The 23,961-nt window shown below is 40.4% G+C and overlaps 1 protein-coding gene across 3 annotated transcripts in view; it reads right to left on the reverse strand.

Annotated features, from left to right (window-relative positions):
• The window catches only part of AFF1 (AF4/FMR2 family member 1), a 198,343-nt gene that overhangs the window by 21,664 nt on the left and 152,718 nt on the right, over window positions 1-23,961 (reverse strand). For all 3 annotated transcript variants that reach the window (XM_015561531.1, XM_015561530.1, XM_015561532.1), the window contains 5 exons: window positions 22,094-22,145; window positions 10,205-10,259; window positions 10,046-10,083; window positions 7,831-7,987; window positions 830-1,768 (listed from right to left, as the gene is read on the reverse strand). In XM_015561531.1, the coding sequence (XP_015417017.1) occupies window positions 830-1,768; window positions 7,831-7,987; window positions 10,046-10,083; window positions 10,205-10,259; window positions 22,094-22,145 (1,241 nt within the window). The remainder of the gene's footprint in view (window positions 1-829; window positions 1,769-7,830; window positions 7,988-10,045; window positions 10,084-10,204; window positions 10,260-22,093; window positions 22,146-23,961) is intronic.

Consider the following 23,961-nt stretch of genomic DNA (forward strand, 5'->3'; position numbering starts at 1 on the left):
ATTAAGAATAACGCAAGGAAGGAAACTGTCCAAAATAGTGTTATGTCCATGGAGCTGAGGTTCTTAATGCAGAGATTGTCCCCCCCCCCTTTTTTTTAAAAACTGTGTCATTCCTTAAGTGAAACTTCCAAAAACTGTAATAAAAAAATGAAACTGACAGATTTTTAATACTTTACAGGATACCATTCCAGCCTATATTATTCATCAGGATGTCCTAACTGCTTAATAAGCTCTAAAACCTTTTAAAAGAATGCTCTGCTTAGTAATAAGTCAATAATAGAGGGCACAGAGTCTAAATCTGGTGTGTTCAAATTAATGAGGTATTATGTGGCCACAAGCTAAAATGTGGATATAATACCAGCATCAAAAAGGTCATACTACAGGAGCAAAATTTAGTGTATAGCAGTGTTTTCAGGAATTTGGAATACTAATTAACACGGCAATTCATGTAAGGTTTTAATTTCTAGGGTAAAATCGAATGGGCCAAGTGGTAAATATCAATGTTATCAGAATAAATAAAAGAAGCACCCCCAAATGCTACATTATCCTAAAATGAGATATCCTTTCCAATGACTGCCTCCTCTTTTTGCAAACCAGTGAGACTGCTGAAGGGCTCTAGTGCCTGGTAATGCCCGTCTGCAGAGTGGGAAGTACCCAGGTCTACAATGGAGGAGTAACTGGCTTAGGAGCAAAGCCTGGATCTAAACTGAACAAACACTTCCGGCATTTTCTAGACAACTCAGGGCTAGAGTCACGGGCCAAAGACAGCCCTAAGCGAACAGCAGGTACTGGCCACCCTGCAGGGGAAGGCCAGGCCCCCCGCACTCACCTTTCTCTTTTTGGCCAACTTGCTTGAGTTGTCGGAGCTTCTCTTCTCAGAATCCAGCTTCTTCCCTGCCGGTGGCTGCTTGTCCTCTGGTTTCTTCTGGCGACTCCCCTTCCCAGGTGGCTGGGGAACCCAAGAGAGGAGGTCGAGAGTTATCTTCACCACCAAGCTTTGCAGGGGAGGAGTGTCCCTGAGCGGGGAGAGCAGCTTGGTGTCTCTCAAAGGCACCTGAAGTTTGTCCTTCCCGGGGTCCTCCTGCACCACCACGGCCCGGCGACAGCCACTAGTCCTGCCACCACTGCCGCTGTCGTGCTTGGGGCCCTGGCCGTGAGTCAGGGGGACGAGGGCCAAGTGCTCAGGGCTCCTGTCCTCCACATGGTCCTTCGTGGGCTCAGGACCGGAGAGTGCCTTTGTGGGGGCCGGGGGGCCTCCCCGGTGCTGCTTCTTCTCGCTGGGGGTGGGCAGCGCTGGCTTGGGCTCTCTGTCTCCAGCACGTGGCCTCCCTTTCGTCTTCACCTTGGGCTTGTCTTTGGAAGGCTGATCCTTGGAGCTGTGGGGAAGTCCTGGCTCACTCTCCACCTGCACACTGGCCCGAGAGTCCGCCGGGGCAGAGGCCTTAACAGGTTTTCTGGGTTGTTTGGTTCCAACGGTTTGCCTCTGCGGCGGCTCCTGTTGGGCAGGGGACTTCTGACAGCCCCTCCTGCCAGTGTGGGAGCCTTCGGGAGGGATCCGGGGGGCTCTGCCGGAGCTTTTAGGGGGAGGAGGATCTTTGGATTCTGAATGCTCGTGACTAGTGGCGCCACCGTCACCACCCTTCCCCTTCCCGTCTGGGTGCCGAAGTGGGGGCGCTGCGCTCCCCAGGGCCTCTGGTGGCGCTGCCGGCTGGCTCACTTTGGTCAGCCAATTGTCTAGCTGCCATTTGTTTGTTGTAGGAGGCTCGGGCTAAAACAAGGAAAAAGAGAAAAGTGGTAACTGGCCAAAGATGATTAATTCTTCCCTGCATTACTCAATACTACATCCTGCCATCCCAAACCTAAGAATTAAGGTCCTTTTTACCCTCCTCAAATTACAAGTCAAATTCTATAACAATTGACTCTTAAGATAATTTTCCAAATTTTTAATGCTACTGGAATTCTGCTTAGGTAGAGAGTGACCATCAAATGTTGACCAATGTAAACTATTGACAACTGCTGAGAAACCTTCGCTACATAAATATTTTGTTCTAATGGTAATTACAGTATTAATTTAAACAGAATTGACACATTTTTGGCTTGTAAACTATTCTATCAGAAAAAAATAGGGAATAAAAAGAATCCTTTTCTTGAGCATTTTCAAAAAAGGCTAATTAACAAACTAAGTCTTGGTGATTATCTATGGGTTTCATACTTTATCCTTTCCTTGATATACTTTTCAACTAGAAATTACTTTTTTCAAAACTAGATATAATTTCTCATATTTACTTAAAAACATTATAAACATTTATCTGTGAAAGGTTTTCCCTGTATCACAGATACATATTGATTTTCAAATTTGATTTACACCTTGATAAAAAGTCAGGCGAGGTCGCCCTGGCCGTGAAGCTCAGTTGGTTGACCATCGTCCCCTGCACTGAAAGGTCACAGGTTCAATTCCTGGTCAGGGCACATAGCCAGGTTGCAGGCTCAATGCCCAGTTGGGGCACATGCAGGAGGCAACGTAAATTGATTTTTTTTTCTCACATCAGTGTTTCTCTCCCTCTCAAATCAATAAATAAAATACAACATTAAAAAAAAAGAGTCAAGTGAGGTCACATTAGATGAGTCTCATTCCCATCTGAAGTCTTTAAAAATCAAGCATTACGTTTCTTGTTTTAGGCAATCTGAGCTGAAATACCACCTATTTTTCCACAGCACACAATTCAGAGCAATGAGATTTGACTGATTATCTATGAACTGAATTGACAAATAAACAGAAGTCCCTGACATCTGTTATCTCATAAATCTCTGTGGCTAACTGATAGTTAGTGCATCCTATTCTCTCTCTCCAGCTGGGTGTTAGATCTTATTAACACAATGACAGAGACCTCTGCATCTCCAAGTTCCACTATTATGTCGTACACATGGTGGTATACATTGAGATTTTAATTTGAACATTCCTATAGGTGTATTACTGTGCCCATAAATATGCCAAATAAAAATATTAATATCTAATAGAATGAGTAGCGATTATACTTTATTCTTAAAGGGAAGCACATCACTTCATGCTGCATGTTTTCCTTAAGATCCATCTGACAGGTGGTTTGTATGAATGCACCAGGAAGTTAAAGGAAAGATACTGCACATGGGATTTAACTGACTCAATTATGGATAAGGAGATCCATGTCCATAGGTGGACAATGTTTTACGAGGAAGATTGCTAATGATTTTTCCAAGTGAAATATCCCAAATAATTCAACTCTATAAAAACACGTGAACTTAATACATGGAAGATAGGTGGATATAATGTAAAATCTTTTTGACCAGAAAAAAGTTAGGTAATGAAATAATCAGGTAGTTAGTTTGGACTAAGTGTGATTGAAACAGATTAGAAATGAAAGGAACTAGATAGGGCCAAACTTCAGCCAAAAGAAAGCTGCATAACTGCTTTTTTTCTGCTTACCCCATGTTGCTGCTTAGGATAACATACCTCCTTTACAGTTCCCAATACCTACATCAGCTCTACACCAAGGCTCACATTTGATTTTTCAGAGCAGGGAGGGAGGGAAGAAGGAAACTACTCTATGTGCCAGGAATTATATGTGACATTATATGTGTCACATATAATCTACAACTGTATTCAGTACTCTAGAAAGACAGGATGACTGTTAAAGGTAGAGAAAAGATTAGCACACAATACCTGGTCAAACACTAGTTCCTGCAAAGGCTTGAGGGTGTGGTAATACCAGTGGTTAGCTGGGGACAAGGCATGAGTCACTTGCCAATCATATCAGGAACCAAACCCTTTCTTGGGAAAGGTATGGCTAGATCTCAACGGGGCTATGTTTACAACTGCATTCCAGTCACCGACATGCTTGGTAGAAAAGTATATATGCAGGAACCAAAAAGAAAAATTAATCCTGGTGTAGATATCATCTGCCGCTTCTCCCCACAAACAGGACAGTATAGGATACATTTAGTAGTCCCTAAAGGAATGTCCTGGTTACAGAAATAAAACACATTTTCTTCTACTGCAGTCCTAAAATGCCCGGAAGGCGTATGGCCCAATTGCAGGGTAAAATTGAGCCACTGTGCCCAGATGGAGGGGAAAGGATAGGGACAATCCTTTCTGTATAACTACTTATAAAGACATAAAGATGTAAAGTGGATAGAATTTCTTCAAGATCAGACACTATTTAGCTATTGGGATGGGGGAAACTTTTACATAAGGGATCTATTAAAACTAGATTAAAAATGAATTTTAAGAATGTAAGTACTGGATAAGATCAAGGTTTGAGCTTTCATTTTTCCTCTGCCACTCCTTATGCCCTGCCTCCAGCCTCCCAGGGCTGGAGCAGCCCAAACACTGCACACTGGAAGTGAAAGAATGTGATCCATTTCATTCAGCATGTTTCACCTCTCCTAACTTTTCAACTGGCAAAAGTTCATATATTTTAGAGTGAATTATGATTGTGAAAAGTTTTGAGCTATGGACAACTGATGCCTACTGTTCTAAGTAAAACATTCTAGTTGTGAGGGAGTATGCACCCAAAAATTAAAAGACAACAAAAAGCAAAGAAGAAGCAGCATGGTGTAGTAGCAAATAAAAGGGCTTCAGAGCTAAAGGGCTATTGGTTTGAGTCTTTAGTGCTACACTATACTAGTAGGTGAAAAGAAAGCTACCAACCTTTTAGGGCTGAGGGAGGGTTAAGAGCCTCACAGGCAATCACCCAAAGGTAGCTAACTACCAAAGAAATGGACAAAGAATAGATTAGAAAACTAAGAAAATCCCTGAATAACGGAGAACAGAACAATTCTTTTCCCCTGAACTTCACTGAACCGGAAGAAGGTGAGGTGTCCCACACATTTTGTATTTTGATGCCCACTGTAAAGCAAACACTGCTTTTCCCCAAGTTCCCCACCAGCTCACTGGGCAGGCACACAGAATCTCATATTCTCAAAAGGTTACTAAACTATTTCATTAAATGAACTTAAAATGGAGCTGTAAAAAGCAAAACTTTCACCCATTAAAACTAGAATTTAAAAAAGAGAAAGTAATAACTAGTAACCATGGCCTGTTATGTATGGAATTCGTTACTCTCAATACAAGAGATTTACAATAATGCAAGCATTTATTTTAGAAGGAAAGAAAAGTAGTTAAATACCTGGGGGGAAATTAAAGGTTTAAAATCTAAGCAAAGACAAACTATTTCTGGGGAAGCTGAACCTCAATATATAACATACAAATCATACCAAGGTTAGATTTGCACAGCAACCCCAAAGTACAAATATGGACCTATTTAGTAAGGTAATTAAAAAAAAAAAGTAGACTTTTTTCCATATGACATCTGTGGTGGAACCGCTGCAAAGATGCAAGTTTTCGTGAAAACCCTTATGGAGAAGACCATCACTCTCAAGGTTAAACCCTGGGATACAACAGAAAATGTAAAGGCCAAGGTCCAGGATAAGGAATTCCTTCTCATCAGGAGATTGATCTTTGCTGGCACACAACTGGAAGTGGACGTATTTGGTCTGCCTACAACATTCCAAAGGAATCAACTCTTTTCCATGGTGGTGGTAAGAAAAGGAAGAATTCTTACACTACTCCCAAGAATGAGCATGCCAGAAAGAAGGTTAAGCTGCTGTCCTAAAGTGCTATAAAAGGTGGATGGGCCCAACTGGGGCGTGGCTCAGTGGTTGAGCGTTGACCTATGAATCAGGAAGACACGGTTCCATTCTTAGTCAGGGCATGCCTGGGCTGCAGGCTTGATCCAGAGGCAGCCAAGCAATAATTCTCTCTCATCATTGATGTTTCTCTCTCTCTCTCCCCATCTCCCTTCCTCTCTGAAAGTGTGTGTGTGTGTTTTAAAAGGTGGATGAGGCCGAGGCCGGTTTGGCTCGGTGGATAGAACGTCGGCCTGCGGACTTGGGGGGTCCCGGGTTCGATTCCGGTCAGGGGCGTGTGCCTTGGTTGCGGGCATATCCCCAGTGGGAGATGTGCAGGAGGCAGCTGATCGATGTTTCTCTCTCATCGATGTTTCTAGCTCTCTATCTCTCTCCCTTCCTCTCTGTGAAAAATCAATAAAATATATTAAAAAAAAAAAAAAAGGTGGATGAGAAAGGTCAAATCAGTCGCCTTCGTTGGGAGTGCCTTCAGGAAAGTGTGCTGGAGTTTTTGTGGCCAGCCACGTTGACAGACATCATTGTGGCAAATGTCTGACCTATTGCTTCAAAAAACCAAAAGACATCTAATTGAATGTGGGTGAATAAAAGACATGAACTAACATTTTAATAAATAACTATAATAAGTAAGGGTGGGAACATTAATTTTTTTAATCTAATACTCTCTAACTCTATTTCAGTAACCACTTGAGCATAAGACGTAATGGTTTCATTAAATCAAATACTAGCTTAATCTTTCTTTAAAATTTCAACTATTCAGTCAAATCTGTGCCATTTCTACTTTATTTGAATCAAATTTTATTAATTGAATGCTGTTCCTTCAGTAATGTAATGAACACACAGATTTTTCTTATTGAACAAGGTGAGACACAAAGCAAAGATCTTCTAAACATTAACATGAACAACCACATAGTTTGTCTGCAGAGCATATTCAGTATCTTTTTCCCTGGGGCATAGAAAAATCACCTCAACAGTAATTAGATCACACAAGGAAACAAAGAGCCCCCAGAAACACAGAGAGCAGTTTCTAAAACCCGAAAGGCACTCCAAGTGCAGTTCATGCTGATCTATGTTTATGCACTCCAAAAAACATTTACTGAGCACTTACTCTGTGCCAGATATACACTCACATCTAACAAAAATGACACTCAGTAGCTTCCTCAGCCTCCCTTGCCCTCAGACACGGCTCTCGCTCCATGACCTCCAGATGGATTCAGTTAATGCTGTAGTGGAACTAGCTGCCTTGCTTTCTAAACAGCAGAGACAGATACTGAGAACCTGAACATTTTCTTAATTAGAAAGTCTCATTTCTCAGAATTCCCATCTTAAATATGCAGAATCATTCTCACTATACAAGCTGGTCTTCCAAAATTGCCTTCCCTTTCCACTACGTGTCCTTTTCCAGCATAATTTTTATATTGCTACTCCAAGTTTTGAAGGCATTTGGCAACCTCATTAGTTGTTACTAAATTTTTTGTGCTCGACAATCCAGGAGGCAACATAAATCCTCTAGAAACATGTGGTGTTTGAGATTTTTCAACCTCATCTGTTTATCTTTACAGTATTTCCCAGGGGGCAGCGATAGGCGAACACAATAGTCCCTGTTTTGCATGGGGCAGAGGGCGCAGAAACACAGCCCTGGCAAAATCAAGTCGCCATCCATTTAATGCATGGCTTTTAGTGATTCAAAAATAGAACCTCTGATGACTTATTTCTAGTTCATGCTCCTGCCCTTTGCTAAAGCACACTGTCTCCTTTTGATTTCCTTAATTCATGCATTCCTGAAATTTCAAAAAGAAATCTCATTAATATTAAAACAGCAGCCCACTGAAAATGAGTTTTCTTTTCCAAGAGAAGGGAAAAGAAAAGGGTGTGCAAACATCTTTAATGAGGTGCTCTTCAAAACGCACTAGCAACAACAGAGAAGAACCTATCGCTTTAAACAGAAGAGAAAAGACCTCTCTCCCAAACCTCCACTGCCAAATGTTTGGTAAGAACAAGTAAATAGAAACAGCCTGTTCTGCACCAGTAGGAGCAGGGAAGCACTGCCCCAGGGGACAGAGCCACTCAGGCTCCTGGTCTGGCCTACAGCGGACTCCAGCCCCCAATGCTGCCATCCGGGACGGTCTCCTGGAGGGGACACGGTACCTCAGGAGCCGGAGTGTCCTGGGGCTCATTCTCCTCGCTGTCACTTGAGCTGCTCTCGCTCTCCGAGTCCGAGGAGCTGTCTGAGTCACTGGTGCTCTCTGACTCCGCACCACTGGAATGTGCTGAGGCCGCTGCTTCTGGAAGTGACTGCGGAGCGCTGCAAAGCAACCGAGAGATCATCTGAAGGCACCACGCAAGGTGGATCCCCCATTCTGCTCCTGTCCTGTTTTGCCCATTTTTCTGGTACTCAAAAGAAAGGGCCTCAATATTGCCTAACATTAGTAAATTACCATATCGTCCGGTTGAGAGAAAGGCCTACGACTCAAAAAATCAACAACCACAAAAAACACCTTAAAATAGCTCATCAGATGACAATGTAAAAGAGAAGCCTGTGGAATTTTCCTTCTGAAAGCATTTCAAGCTAAACTAATTTAACATAGATGCTTGGTGCTTTATGTCAGGGGTTGATAAACTATGGCCAGAACTGGCTGATTGTTTTTCTAAATAAAGTTTTATTGGAACACATCCACACCCATTATTTTCTGTATTGTCTGTCTGCTTTTATACTGTAAAAGCAGAGCTGACTAGCTTTAACACAGACTGTATGGCCCAAAGCCTAAGATATGTAGATATATATATATATATATATATATATATGCTTCTTCACATGAAGTATAAATAAAACTTATTTCTTAAAGAACTCACAGTATATATAGATTTATATCCCAAACAAGTTCATTTTTGAAAGCACAGCAAATACATTAAAATCTCTCTCCTGTCTAAATGAGAACTAACTGTATGATAGCCAAAGACTACTACATATATATGGTTTTCCTTTGGAAAGTGACTTCAAAAGCAAGCACGACACATTCGAGCAGAATTATGAAGTAGGCCATTTTTTATAAGTGGTTTAGGATGACCTCCAAATATCAGCTGAAGGAGAGACTAACTACTGTAAGTTTTATGAATAGGACAATAGCTCTGGGTCAATGAGAAAACACTGCTGGGCATTATACAGAATTTCAAAGCATATCTTAAAACTTGCAGTTTTAATGGAATTAGCCAAAGCAATAAATCAGTATTTATATTCGTGAAAGCCTCCAAATCTACCTAAAACATTAAATAAATTTATTAAATAAAATTATATTAAAGTAGAATTTTAAAATTATAACCAATAAAACAAATGAGGTCATTTTAAAGCAAACACACTATTCTATGACAATTTCCTCAGAAAAAATGTGGTCAGGTTTGTGATCATTTTCACACTGGGAGCTGAAGAGCTTAAGCCATAGAGGATCAGAATGAGATATATACTTTGTATTATTTCTGCCTCTGATTTATCCCCACTTTGTTTTTTTTCTATTTTCTTTTTCTCCTCTTTTAAGTTAGGCTAGTTTGTCATATTTTATGAGTCATTATAAGCCACTAGAAATTACTGAACAAAATGAGCAGAGCTTATGACTCTGTAAGACCTTGCAAAATTATATGAGCTTCCTCCATGCTAACCATCACGTCACACATATGCGAGGAAGGTTTCTATTGCTGAGCCTGTCTCTGAATGGATGACCACATCTCAAGGGAGTAAAACAGCTAGTGTAATTTAACTCTTCCCTGTCCGTGGAGGTCAGGTATTGGCATATTAAATTATGAAATTCAATACCAGAGGTGGTTTAGTTTCCATTTCCAAAAATTAAAGCATGATGTTTTCTAAAATATAGCCAAGTTGTTTCCAAAATGAAAACAGTGCCATTTTCCACCTCACTAAAATGCACTGCAGGCCATTTTAAAAAGCCACAGAAACAATTAGAAAATTCATGACTAAGAAAACAGCCACCACGGAAAATTTGGCTTTATAATTTTTGAAAACACAGCAAATCTGTCACTTTCATAGAAACACTGGGCTCTTTGGCATAACTTTTCAAATACTGGTTACATAATACTGAGGAAAGCGATTCAAGCTTATTTTAAACTCTCAAAAATTTTTTTCTCCGACAATGATGGTTTAGGTGGGGGTAGGGTTCTTTCCCTTTATAGAGCTAACCACCTCTCTAAGGCTGATTGAAGCTTCCAAAATATTACACAGGTACTTTCTTTTAGCTGTGATACTCCATCTCCTTCCCCACGAAGAAGTTATGAAAGTGCTAAGGCTGTAATGCTCCCAACTCAGTAGAAAACTGTGAACACTGGTGCAGAGGGAGAAACCCGCACACGGTACCTTGGCGGTGCAGATGTGGAAGGAGGCTTCTCCGGGGCCTAGGCATTCACAACAAGGGGGAGAAGGGGGAGGAAAAGAAAAAGACAGGTTAGGGTAAGCAGGTCAGAGAAGTCAGACAGATGTAAAAGGACTCCAGATTACGGGACACACATAACTTACTTGCTCGCTCTCACTGTCCTCACTGTCACTGAGCTGGAGGTCATCTTCAAGCATGCTGGAAGGAGCGGGGCACAGACAGGGCGATTTACAATGACTTCAAACAACTCCTTTATCATATAAGTAGAGAATATGCTGACTGATTAAAATGGGGGTGGGATAGGTTTTATTTATTCCTCCAATACTTTATTTCATGGAAATGTAAGTTTTACAATCATAACACAAAGTAGTTCAGTCCAAGCTCCTTACTATCTCAAAATGGAATCCTTCCCAGGTCTGACCATTAAAGGCAGAACTACCAAGAGACAGGGAGTTGTTGCCAGCCCCATATGGTTGGTAGGTAGATAAGTAGGTAGGCTGGAAGGAAGGGAGGAAGGAAGGTAGGAGGAAGGGAGGGAGAGAGGAGAAAGAAAGACAGGATACATTTAAATTATTTCCTTCTATATATGCTAACAACTAGAATAAATGATCAACCATTAAATGAGTTAATAGTAGATTAATGAATATTTGCAGATGAATGCTTAAAACAGTGCTATAAAAAGTACTATATATGGAGCCCTGGCCAGTGTGGTTTAGTTGGTTGGAGCATCATTCCGTGCACCAAAAGGTGGTTGGTTTGATTCCTAGCGGGGCACATACCCAGGTTGCTCCTTAGATCCCCATTCAAGATGCGTACGGGAGGCAACCAGTCAATGTGATGTTTCTCTCTCACATTGATGTCTCTCTGTCTCTCTCTCCCTTCATCTCTCTACAATCAATGAAAACAAAAGCTACTTTAAAAAGAACTATATCTGAATTAAATAAATGCAGAGTAAGATGTATGAAGCTATCAAGTCAACAGTCACCCAAGAGTGCCCTCATCCTACATTTTTGTCCAAAGGCCATTATTAACATTGAACTCTATTGCTCAGGCACACAAAAAGATTCTTTTTCGTTTGCTTAAACAATGATCAGTGGAAAGAGTAGTAATACAAATAATATCATAGACAGCTATCATTCTGATAAACATAAAAATTCAGCTCACTTCCTCAGTTATATTAATATTCATCTCTAGGCAGTGTGGTTTATGATGAACCTGCACATTGAAAGTGAACAGTTTCCAATCTGTACATTTACGCAAATCTTAACCCCTTTTTATCTCTTCCCCTTTACCTTCTTCCATGGAGATGCCCAAACGTCAAAGGAGCTCCCTCTACTTCCTCCACCCAATTTATGAGAATGACTTTTGAGGAAATGTTATAGTGAAAAATAAAAGCCAAAAAACCCCCAAGTCTGCCTGAGTATTATTTATGCTCCAAAAAGCAAATTATATTAGAGATTACAATCCTTCAGTATTTCTAAAAATACCTCAATAATCTCACCAACAATTTTTATTTTGGGAATCCTTGCTATAATCATTGTATTTCCTAATGAAAACAAATGCTAAACTTGGCTCTTTCATACTGACCACCTACATGCAACACTGTAATTCTTGCCAAGGAAGCCTTTCACCACCAAATGTACTAACAACATCCTGTGATAAGTTTCTAAAAAACATGAAAACTGTTAACTTGCAAATAGAGATCTCACTCAATATTTATCTAAAGGAAGCTAAATTCCTATGTTAGCCAGGCTAGACACCACAGCCCTCAGTAGCAATCATAATGGTATATAAGAAAAAGTTATTCAACAGGTATATTCCTGAATGGTGGCTTGGCTAGGGCACACACAAGCAAAAAATAAAAGACCTATCTCTGGAATAAATGTAAGGAAAAAAACTGACAAATTATATTCAATATTAACCATCAACAACAAAACCATAGTTAATGAATCTCTTTGCTTCTTAGTCATTGGGTTTATTTTGTATAAAACTGATTTGTCTTAATTCCCTGAAACATCAATGACCATGTAATCCAACCATGCTTCCTGCTGTGAGCAGAGGACTAAATACCCTGTCAGTTGTTTGCCTCGCTACTGAATGCCCAGCTTCCATGAATATATTCGAGAGTCAATCAGAAAGTATGTATGATATACTAAATCAGAAAGTATATGTTATGACTTTCAGCTCTGCTTGTTAAGGAATAAAAGGGACCATAAAAAAAAAATGCTATTCCAGACTCTGAAATTACCCCCTTCAGAGTGTTGGGTAGATAATGGCAAAACAAGCCTGCAGATACAAAACTTATTCAGGACCTAAGTGTGGAGGGACAGTGACCACTGAGGGAAGATCGCTAACGGTATCTCCAAAGAAACACTCATTCAAAAAGCAATGATAAACTAGTAAGATTAAACAAGATCTATCAATTACTAGGGATTTACACATGGCATTTCATTTAATCAAAATTCACGGGTATAATTTACCTGACATGAGAATCAGCACACATAGCATACTGTCAGCATCTGCCAACTCAGCCAAGAGTAACCACAGAATCTTCCAGAAACCACATTTACATCACCAGAGATGGGTAGCTTAACATAAGAAGCATGCTCTTAAGTAAGGAGAAGAAAAATAATTTCTAAAGTTTTGATAACGAACAGGTATTACATCTCCAGTAAGAAAAAAAGTTACTTAAAAACCATTAACTAGAAAATTAATCACAAATGCCATTGTGATTAAAAAAAAACCTATATAGTTGGGGGAAATGTAACCCGACAACAGGTAAAGGTTTTATTTTTAGGAGATAAGGGAAAAATTCAAAGAAATCAGCTGCTAAAGCCCCTACTTGTCCCACAATTATATCTGACGCCTAGAATATTAGTATACCATCCCATACTATACTTCACAAATTATATGTGAAAGAACTGGTCACTGAATGTGAAGAATGGCAAAATTTATTACAGCACATCTGGGTGAGCACCTTTATACCCATTAAAAAGAATCAAATCTCCTAGAACCAATCCCATTCACATCAATAAAATCTGGGTCAAGCCCCAAAGGATGTACTCAACTATAAGGTTTTCTGGGGCAGGATCAAGTCATTTGTACTTTCATAACTTCTATATCTAGAATCTGGCAGGCTGGCTATCTAAAAAGCTGGCTGCATGAATGAGTAACAGTACCACAAACTGCACCTCCACTGTGATCAGGACTACAGGCACTCCCTTTACCCACAACCCTGCGGGCTGACTCTGATGCCCTCACACTCCAAGGATGAAGAACCAGCTTGGAGCTGCCACTGAAAAGGTCATGAAGCTGGTACATGCTGGAGACAGGAAGCAAAAGCGATTCCATTGGGTCCAATCGCCTTGCTCTAGCTCAGCCGTGGGCAAACTACGGCCCGTGGGCCGGATCCGGCCCATTTGAAATGAATTTAAAACTATTGAAAAAAAAAGACCTTACCCTTTTATGTAATGATGTTTACTTTGAATTTATATTAGTTCACACAAACACTCCATCCATGCCCCTGCTCTAGCTCATGTAGAACCCAACAGCAAGAAAAACTAATGCACTGATGGAATGAAATCTAAGTTCCGGTGCCAACAGAGAGAAGAGTTCGATTTACAAGAAAAGAACTATCAAAAAAGAGAGAAAGGATTTTCCTCCCTGGCTGCTTGAAGATCAACCTCCACCATGAACAACAAAGTAACTACCCGGACCAGGAAACTCATGACCAACAGACTATTTCAGGGGAAACAAATGGTCATCAGTATCCTTCCCCCTGGGAAGGCTACAGTACCTGACAGAAATTCGGGGAAAATTGGCCAAAATGTACAAGACCACAGCAGATGTCATCTTTGTGTTTTGATTCAGAACCCATTTTGGTGGTGGGGAGACAACTGGCTTTGGCACGATTTATGATTCCTTAAACAAAGAAAAATGAACCTAAATATAGACTTGCAAGACATGACAACAGAAGGAGAGAAGATTCTTCAGGGACTTTATCTGTGGTGACTGCAGGTTTTTCATGGGGATTAATAAATTAAGAACCTTTATGAAAAAAGGGACAAATTAGTAAAATAACTATCGTGTTAGAATCAAAGAAATATGCTGTTTTTCCTTTATGAAAATCAATAAACTGTAAACCTTACATACTTTTTAAACTGGTCAAATAACTACTGCAATTTCACTTTCAACCTCTAAGACAAAGCAGTTATTTCAGAGCACACAGCACCATACGGCCTACCTTGGCGCCGTTCAAAAGAGGCCAAGTGCTCAGGTAACGCACCTCTTTGAACTACCGCGTAGGCTTAACCACTACTGGTTAGGTAAACTTTTGACTTAGAGGTTACAATCCTCAAACCCCTTGCACAAACGCATTCTTCTGGCAGTTGTTCTGCAAAGCTCAGACCACGCACAGGTTCTGGCAGGCACGCTTCAGTGACTCAGTGCAATTGTGGCTGTGAAGACACACCGGACAAGCCTTTATTCCCTTTCTATCCTAAGACTGGGCTTGCCAAAGAGTTCACTGCCAGTATTCTGTAACACCTCAATCCCAACCCCAAAAACTTAAATAAACTAACTTCTTGGCTAAACTTTTCCTATGATCAGGCCCTACATTTTATTTGGGAAAGAGCAAGTGAAAGCAAGCTCAGCAATTAGTAAGTTACAGCCCTGGTATTAGGTGCCTGAATGGTATGTAAAGTAATGCTTTTCAGCACTGCTAATGAGCATGTAAGAATGTATAAAATTGCACAAACCTAAAATTGATTTGGGGACAGAACAAGCAATGGATTGCAGGGAGAAAGAGGTTAGGCACCAAGTAGATACATAATTCCCCAAATTTTTCAATTCAATCAGGCTTTGATTCCTTTTTTTCATAAAGGGCAGAAACAAGGACTACAAATGCTTTGTACAAGATGATGGGAGGCTACAAATTATGAAGAGGACTCCACATACAATAAATGAAAAAATAAAAAAGCAGATCTTAAGCAGTTGTGACAACATATAAAGGGGAACTCTCCTAAGGGCGAGAGTAGTTGGCAGAATTCAAATTCATGGAGAGATGGTTTATAGAAGATTATGGACTAATCAGATAAAGGGGAAAGTGACTCAGCACATGATTTAATATAGTAATTCAGCTTATTATGGTTGATAAGTAAAAACTGTTGTCAGAGGTATAAGAGAGTAGTAAAACTCACAGATGAAATGATGATCATTTGAGATCAAATAAGGATGAGAAAAAGCATAAGAGTATAAATGAGGAAAATGTGAAGTTAAAAAATAAGATTAAATCAGTAAGTATGACAAATAAGACACTAGTGCAAGGGTGGCATATGGGATGACTAGAAACAAAATCTAGAAAGATTATTGCTGAAAATCATGTTTATTAAATATTGCTCAGGTATTTAATCAAGTTTATGTATAATAATTTTCCTTCTACATTTATTCTGGGTACTTACTATTATATGCCAGGCCCTACTCAAGATTCCAAGCATATAAAATCCCTGCTCTTGAGGCACTTGTAAGTCTAGAGCAGCGATTTTTAGCAGGTGTGCCACAAAATTTTTTTAAAACAGGTAATATCTGATTGTGTAGTCAGGGGCATTGACCTCTTGTCCTTATATTGTCAGATTTTTTTTAAAAGGCCAACACAATAGCGATCCAGTGTGAATGAATCAAAATTATACCTTTGGGGTGGGGGGAGTCAGATCAGCAAAAATATATTTTTTAGTGTGCCGCAGAATTTTAATAACTAGTTTATATGTTCCATGAGATGAAAAAGGCTGAAAATTGCTGGTGTAGAGGAAGGACATAAACAGCTAATCCTTTTTAAATGGAGGGGAACAAAAGTATAAAAAAGAAAAGATAGGTGTGGGTTGCTCTTCTCCATGGGTAGTTAGGGAAGACAGTTGATAAGGGGATGACATCCAAGGAAAGACCTGAGAGGAGGAGGGATTGGGGGAAAGTAATCAGAGTATAGAAAACAGCAAGGAGTCAAAACTTTGCAGGCCAGAAGGGAGTGGCAAGAAATATTCAAAGTGATGAATACCAAGAACCTACAACCAAGATTACTTTATCCAGCAAAGCTATCATTCAGAATTGAAGGTCAGATAAAGAGCTTCACAGATAAGGAAAAGCTAAAGGAGTTCATCACCACCAAACAGTATTATATGAAATGCTGAAAGGTATCCTTTAAGAAGAGGAAGAGGAAGAAAAAGGTAAAGATACAAATTATGAACAACAAATATGCATCTATCAACAACTGAATCTAAGAATCAAGTGAATAAATAATCTGATGAACAGAAAAAACAAACAAACAAATAAATAAATAAATAAATAGACCCTTAAGGGCTCCTTTAAACCAAGTCTTGCATATGCAAATGAACCACTTTAAAGTAGTCACTTCCAATAAGAATTATTTTCTGATGTTTTCAAATGTCTTACAGCCTGCAGCATAAATTATCAAGCCCCTTTAATGGTGGCAAGCATTTTCTGCCTCCCTCTCACCATTCAGGCTCCAGATCAAATGTCACCTCCTCTGAGAGACCTTTCCTGATCTCCCCCCCAGAAGTATCACCAACATCCAAGGAAACTCCTCCCCCACGCCGGTCAACATCACATCACCAAGTTTGTATTACATGCCACCCTCCTTTAGTTACAAGACGTGAAAGACAAGAATATTGTCTTATTGGTCATTGTTTCCCCAAATACCTACAGCAGCACTAGGTACCCAGCCTGTGTTTGATAATTATGCACTGAATGGAGAATGGCAATTTTTGAAAGTATCTCCAAGTCACCTGGAGCAAAGCACAGAGAATCCTATATAATAAAAGCATAATATGCAAATCGACTGAACAGCAGAATGAACAGTTGCTATAACACACACTGACCACCAGAGGGCATGCGCTCAATGCAGGAACTGCCCCTTGATGGTCAGTGTGCGTCCATAGAAGTAGCGCTGCTCAACCAGAAGCTGGGCTCCACTGCAGGCAGGTGGTAAGGAGTGAGGCGTCCTGGACCGAGAGAGGGCGCAGGCCGGACTGAGGATCCTCTCCCCCTGTCCCCCCCCCCTCCCCTGCACAAATCTGGTGCACTGGGACTCTAGTAATTTATGTAACTGAAGTCAAAGGCACATTAAAGAATGATGAGAAGACTTTCTTTTGTAGGACACACACAGGTTCATTTACTTAAAACTTACCTATTATATAAAATTATTATTTTCCATTTTATTTGACCTTTGGTCTTAGACCAAGCATAGTGGGAGATATTATCCTAAAGGGGTGCTCCCAAAGCAGTACAAGCCAGACCTGCATCATTTGAAAGTACAGCTCCAAGGTGAATACTCAGAAGAGGATGATCCATCCAGCTCCTTAGCAGTATTTTTATAATTATTTAAAAGAGGCTTCGTTACATAGCCTACAACATTATGCCTTCAACATTACTCAAGTTTCAAGCATGAACTCGTATACAATGTTAAGTCAAACACTGTCCTGCAAGAGATCCTAGATTATTATCTAGTAAAGTTTAAAGTTGAAGAGTTAAACTGACTATTCCAAGAGTCTCTAATCCAACGGTAAGCTAGTCACAGCATAGTGTGGATGGGGGAAGAAGGTGATTCTACAATTGGGAGTTGTAGTGTTTTCTAAATGTTGGTTTAATGTGCCCTAGTGGCTATAATTCTGAAATAAGCAGCTTTAAAAAAAAACATTGCACAGAATGATTCTTTTGTTTAATCCCATTTACGAACAGAAATCTTCAATACTCAATCTTACAAATTCTCATTTCCCGACAGCATGGCTAACATTAACATATTTAAAAGAAAAGCTACCTGCCTCATTCTCTTTTATTTTACACCCCTAACTCTCCTAACAAATCACTTCCCAATATATCTAGGTTACTAACATAGTTCTGAACAGCAGTAACCCTGGATCCTCAATCATTTGATCTGATAAGCTGAGGGTGAAAACAAGGTGTATTCTTTTCTAGCAACACCTGGTATTGAGTACTGAGCATTATTAGAATGGGGTCTCCACTTACACTCTGTGATGCTGAAGGTTGAATGTAGAACTACCAATGTGTGACGGACAGCACAAATGCTTGTTTCTTGTTTACGGGAGACGGGTGTGATCTCAGTGACAAATAATTCACAAGCTTTGCATATTAGGTGATTTCTAATCACTTCTTCCATAATATTTATCAGCAAATAGCATTCTACATTACAGCTGCCATTAAAATAAAGGATCCAGGCAAAACACTTTCACATAATATAAGCTAACATTTAAAGATAAGACAAAAAGAAGTATCTTAAAAAGGAGAGTTATGAATAATTTCCTTAAGCTAAATATAATTTAAATGAGCTGGTCCAAGTAAGTCACTTCTTCAGACTAAATTTTAGGACATTTCAGCAGACATATGTCCTGATGTGATCATTTTATATTATAATAAACTGAAATAATGGGGCTTCCTTAATCTTTTGCCAACATTTAGTTTCAAAACCAATAATGTTTTGAATATAAAAGTTGAAAACTAGGGCTCATTTAAAAAGGTATCAGGCTCTTCTCAGCCTTTATTATCTTTGTACCATTTCTCATCATCAAACTTTCAAGATGATCCCAATGCCAGTCTTTTTTTCTTCTTCTTCTTCCAATCCCAGTCTTTAAGTCTAGATACTGCATTTTCCTTGTTTCAAAAGAAACTTTCCATGTATGTAAATAAAACTGCAAACTGCTTATAATGGCTAAGTTCTGTCTCTTAGTCTAAATAAGCAGTGACGATTTCTGAGGGAAATACAAGAAAAGTAAAGGAGGGTACTTTCTAGTAAGGACTTGGCAATTTCAGGGCAGGGTTGGGGAGAGAGAAGAAAGTTAGCCACAATAACATCTGGAGACTGCTTTATAGTTTCTTAAACATTAACAGATTATCCCTTCTGAAAGGCTGGCAAAAGAATTGATACCCGTAAACTGTATCTGGCTGCACAGAAAGGGAACTGTCCCCAATCATATAAAGGATCTAATAACTGTATTAAAAAAGGAAAGACATACTTTCCCCTGAGAACTGCACAGACCTAAGCCTTGGGAAAGAAGAGGATTCCAAAGCCAGGCACCTCCTCCCCTAAACTGAGGGGAAATGGCACTGACATCCCAGCTAATCACTCCCCTGCAGAGCTTGGCAGAAGGAATTCATCATTTAAGAACTAACTAGAGCTTCAACCACAAAAAGTAAAAGCAATGGATTCTGCACATATATGTTTCCCTCCTGCATCCTCTACCACCAGGCTAGCTAGCACCAGTGCTCCTCCACGGTCTGAACAGAGAGAAATTAAGCCAGGCTCCAGTTATTCTCCAGTGCTGGGCCCTTCTGTTTTCCTTCACACACCCTATTCCACTTTATTCTAAAGAGTCTCAAGTACTAGTAACTCTGAAAGAAAGAGCATTATGACCTAGATTGACTTTTGAAACCAAAGTACAAATGACTCTGTAATTAACATTTCTTTCCTGACATTCAAAGTACATTAGACTATCCCCCAGGTGCTGTACTAGTATGTGTCACTCAAGCAGTTGAAGTGCACGTCAAAGAACCCTAATGCTGACACCAGATCAAATTAATCTGTGAGCACCAAGAGGTTTACTGTACTAAATCTGAAGCAATGATTGCACTTTACAAATTAATTGGGACACTGCTTACATGAAGTCTCCATAAATGTGATTCCTTTAACCTACAGGTACAATTCATTTGGGCACTTACCAATACCACCACCCCCACCCCACACCACTACAACCACACAGTCCCCCCTCATCTACCCAGGCTCAGTACTAATTTCTCTCCTGGACCACTCTCCACCTCCTCTTTACCTCCACTAGGCCCTACTTTCGTTCCTTCCCTAAGTCAATGAGGGTCGTGACAAAATGCTTTTCTAGTTAATTTTGTATATAGCAAATTAACATTTTTATTAAACACACACACACACACACACACACACACTACAAATATCACAAGAGATAAGTATACCTGTTAGAAACTTCCAGGCACCTCTGATTTCAGTGGTCTACCTCACTTATCAGAACTACCCATATCTCTGAGTAGCATTCAGTCCCCACCAACTACCTAAGCCCCGAAGCTGATGGAAACTGTGATGGGAGTCTGCTCCACCTGAAACTACTTCTTAAGTCTAGATCTGCCTCATTTCTTCCTCTCCTCATAGGCCCAGGGACACAGCTGCTCTCTGCTGGTGCCGCTCCCTCCACTCACTTCCTAGGAGAGCACCTCCCTTCTATTCTTACTGCCAAGTGAGATGCAAGTTCTTCAACACCCCCTTTCTCACTGCCCCCCAAAGACACTGGCCAGGGCCTTTTATGGTCTAAAGGGCTCTACTACTAACTATTATAAAGAGCACAAGGTGTAAAAACCTTGGGAAGATACAGAGTTATTACAATTGTGAGCCTTGGAGCTGTGGTTTCTGTCTTCTACCCACCTATCAACCGGCTTAACAAACCTCCTTCTTTAAATGTAATTAATCTAGGAAAGTGATTCTAGACTTCAAAATTTGGGAGCCAAGAATTTTTTTTTCTCTTTAAGAAAAAACAAAAAGGGCCCTGACTGGTTTGGCTCAGTGGATAGAGCATCAGCCTGCGGACTCAAGGGTCCTGGGTTCGATTCCGGTCAAGGGCATGTGCCTTGGTTGCGGGCACATCCCCAGTCGGGGTATGCAGGAGGCAGCTGATCGATGTTTCTTTCTCGTCGATGTTTCTAACTCTCTATCCCTCTCCCTTCCTCTCTGTGAAAAATCAATAAAATACATTTCAAAAAAAGAAAAAACAAAAAGGGAAAAAGGAAAAGGCAAAAAAGAAAAAAAGGGGAGAGAATAACTGACATATGATTCAATTTTCTTTTCTAGTAAAGGACAATAAAAACAAGCACAAACTCACCACCTGCTAGTACAAGTGAAACAGATTTTTTATTACACACACACATAAATCCATCCCTTAAACTATAATACATTTATTTTAAATCTCATTATATTGTTCTTTTTTTCTTATTTTGCTATGGAGAAGTGAAAACAAATTGCATAAAGTGAACAGTGGCAATTGGGAACGGTGATTTTACAGTTTTAAAAATATTCAATCCAGCCCTAACCAGTTTGGCTCACTGAAAGGTCCCAGGTTCGACTCCGGTCAAGGGCATGTACCTTGGTTGTGGGCACATCCCCAGTAGGAGGTGTGCAGGAGGCAGCTGATCGATGTTTCTCTCATTGATGTTTCTAACTCTCTATCCCTCTCCCTTCCTCTCTGTAAAAAATCAATGAAATATATTAAAAAAAAATTCAATCCACAGTAATCCGTTTCCAAAATATATGGAACAAGTATTATGCCCAGAAAATAGCAGAAAGTGGGAGTCTGAACCTGAGACTAGCCACACCACATCGTTAGTAACTGATTAGATACCTAAGGAGAGAAAGGCCTTCTCACTTAGTCCCCAAACACCACTTCTAGGTGTGTGAAAAGAAAGAACTATTAGTTCAATATCATCAAGAAATGACAAACTGGGTCAAAATGCTGATTTAAAAATCTTTATTATGTAGTTTAAACTGTTCCAAAAACCCAAATATATCTGGACTTACATGGCCTTAATAAAGCACAGCTGGGCAGTAGGGCTCATTCTGTAAAACTAGGCCAAAAACGTGGCAGCAAATCTTAAATTGTGCACACCCCCCAAGATGTTTCCAAAAGCTAAAGCTGCTTAAGACTAAAATTTATACAGCTAAAACCTTCTATTTTCCACAGTTAATATGTAAATTATGGCTCAAATGCCATTCTTGTGAGAAAACCCCTTATCAAACTCTGTTATGGTGCCTAACACTTCAACACAACTTAATCCAAATATAAATGTAGGTCATTTCTTCCCTCTAAAATGCAGCAGTATTTTATGAACTTCATTATGTGAAAACAGGAAAAGAAAAATCCAAACAACAGATTTACATGAGAAATTACAATGTTGTATTAAAAACTTTTAATAAACAAAAGCATTTTACTTACGATGTTCCCTGCTGAGAATGAGGACGGGTTTTTGAAGATGTATCATATTGTTCTATGGGGGAGGGGGAAATGATTAGAGCAGCACTGTGACATATATTCATGAGATTTTTAGTTATAAATTCCCTTTTTTGGTGCCCCCCCCCCACCTTTTTCACCTAAACACTCAGTATATTTAAATTCTGTCCACCAGGGTGCTAAACACTGCACTTGTCATGATCCCATCACTATTTATGTTACTTCTAAAGGGAGGGCTTGCTCGGAGTTAGAAACCCTTAAAGCAGTGGTTCTCAACCTTGGCTGCACATTAGAATCACCTGGGGATCTTTTTCAAATCCTGATTTCTTTGTTATGGGGTGGGGCCACAACATTAGTAACAAAGAAACAGAATTTCCGGAGGATGAGGCCCAGAAATCAGGATTTTAAAAAGATTCCCAGGTGATTCTAATGTGCAGCCAAGATTGAGAACCACTGGCTTAAAGCAAAAGCACTCTGAAAAGCACTGCCTGCAGCAGGCCCTGCCACCCTGTCCTGCGGGCAGAGGAAGGATGCCCAGAAGACTCTCCTGATGGGGGGGGGAGGGTTCAGATGGAAGCACCAGGGCAGAGCTGCTCTCAGCCACCACCTGGTTTGACCTCAGGTATCTATCAGTCATTTGTCAGCACTCCACTTACAGCCTCTGTCCTTGGCCAACCCTCCCTCTCATCCCTCCATTATTCAACATCCCCCACAATTTACATATTCACCAGCTATTTACAGAGAGTGTCTCATGGGTAAGATGTTCAGGGCTCTTGACCCTGTCCTCAATGAGCTTATAGTTGAATGAGGGACATCAAACAGAGCACAAATACCTACAACCCTAGGCAGTGTGAGATTAAGTATACAAATTGATCATAAAGTAATTGTCCAGGAATTAAGAGAATGGCCCCTTGATTAATTAGAGGCGGCAAATGATTAAAGGAGGCAAAGGGAAGCCCATGAACTGTGTCACTAAGGATGGGTGAGATGTCGACAGAATGACTCTGGCAGGAGGGTGAGGAAGATCTGCAAGCAGAGGAGGCACTGCAAATCAAGGTGCAGAGTGGAGGCGTAGTGGCACAGATTTGGAAAGGGTGAGGCTGGATGAGATCTGTGAAGAAGGACATGGAGAGACAGGTGGAAGTCAGGGTGTGGAGGGCTCTGAAGGCCAGGGTGGGAAGTTATAACTATTTGTTGGGCAATGAGACACCATCAAAGGTCTAAACAGGGATTTGATGCAGCTATTCCTCAGGAAAAGTATTCTGGAGGTGCAGCCCGGGCTAACCTAGAAGAGAGCAGGAAAGGTCAACTGTTGAGGCAGCAAGCCAGTTAAGAGGCTGCTGATTCTGTCTAAGCATGAGGTAGAGGGACCTGAAACAGGACTCGAGTGGGTGGAAATAGGGATGCCTTTAGGCAAGAGTGAGTGATATTTCTCACAAAGGTCATGTGGACCCCTGAATATTTGCAATTAATCACTTTATCCTCATGGTGGCAGCAGCTCTTACATAATATTTTTTAATAGCTTCCCCTTCCAGCTAGAAAGCCAGGACTACAAATAAGAGGGGCTAGGGTCACCCTCTGACCATGCGCAGGGACTCCTGCCCAATCATCCTGACTGGCCCGCAGCCTCATGAGGCTCTGTTATCCGCAGGTAGGTATGTTCCCACATGTGGATGTGAACACACGAGTAAAATCCCTACACTTCATTCTCTAACTCTACAAAACCGTAAGATCCCTTTCAAGACGTTTGAATTCTCTCGCTGGGCATAAATATATGTCAAACTTTACCTTTCTGAAAGCTATATCCATATGAACTCTACTCCCTCTTCATCCCACACACAACTAGATCCCTT

Source organism: Myotis davidii, unplaced genomic scaffold, assembly GCF_000327345.1.
Source record: "Myotis davidii unplaced genomic scaffold, ASM32734v1 scaffold356, whole genome shotgun sequence".
In the NCBI taxonomy this organism is placed as follows: Eukaryota; Metazoa; Chordata; class Mammalia; order Chiroptera; family Vespertilionidae; genus Myotis; species Myotis davidii.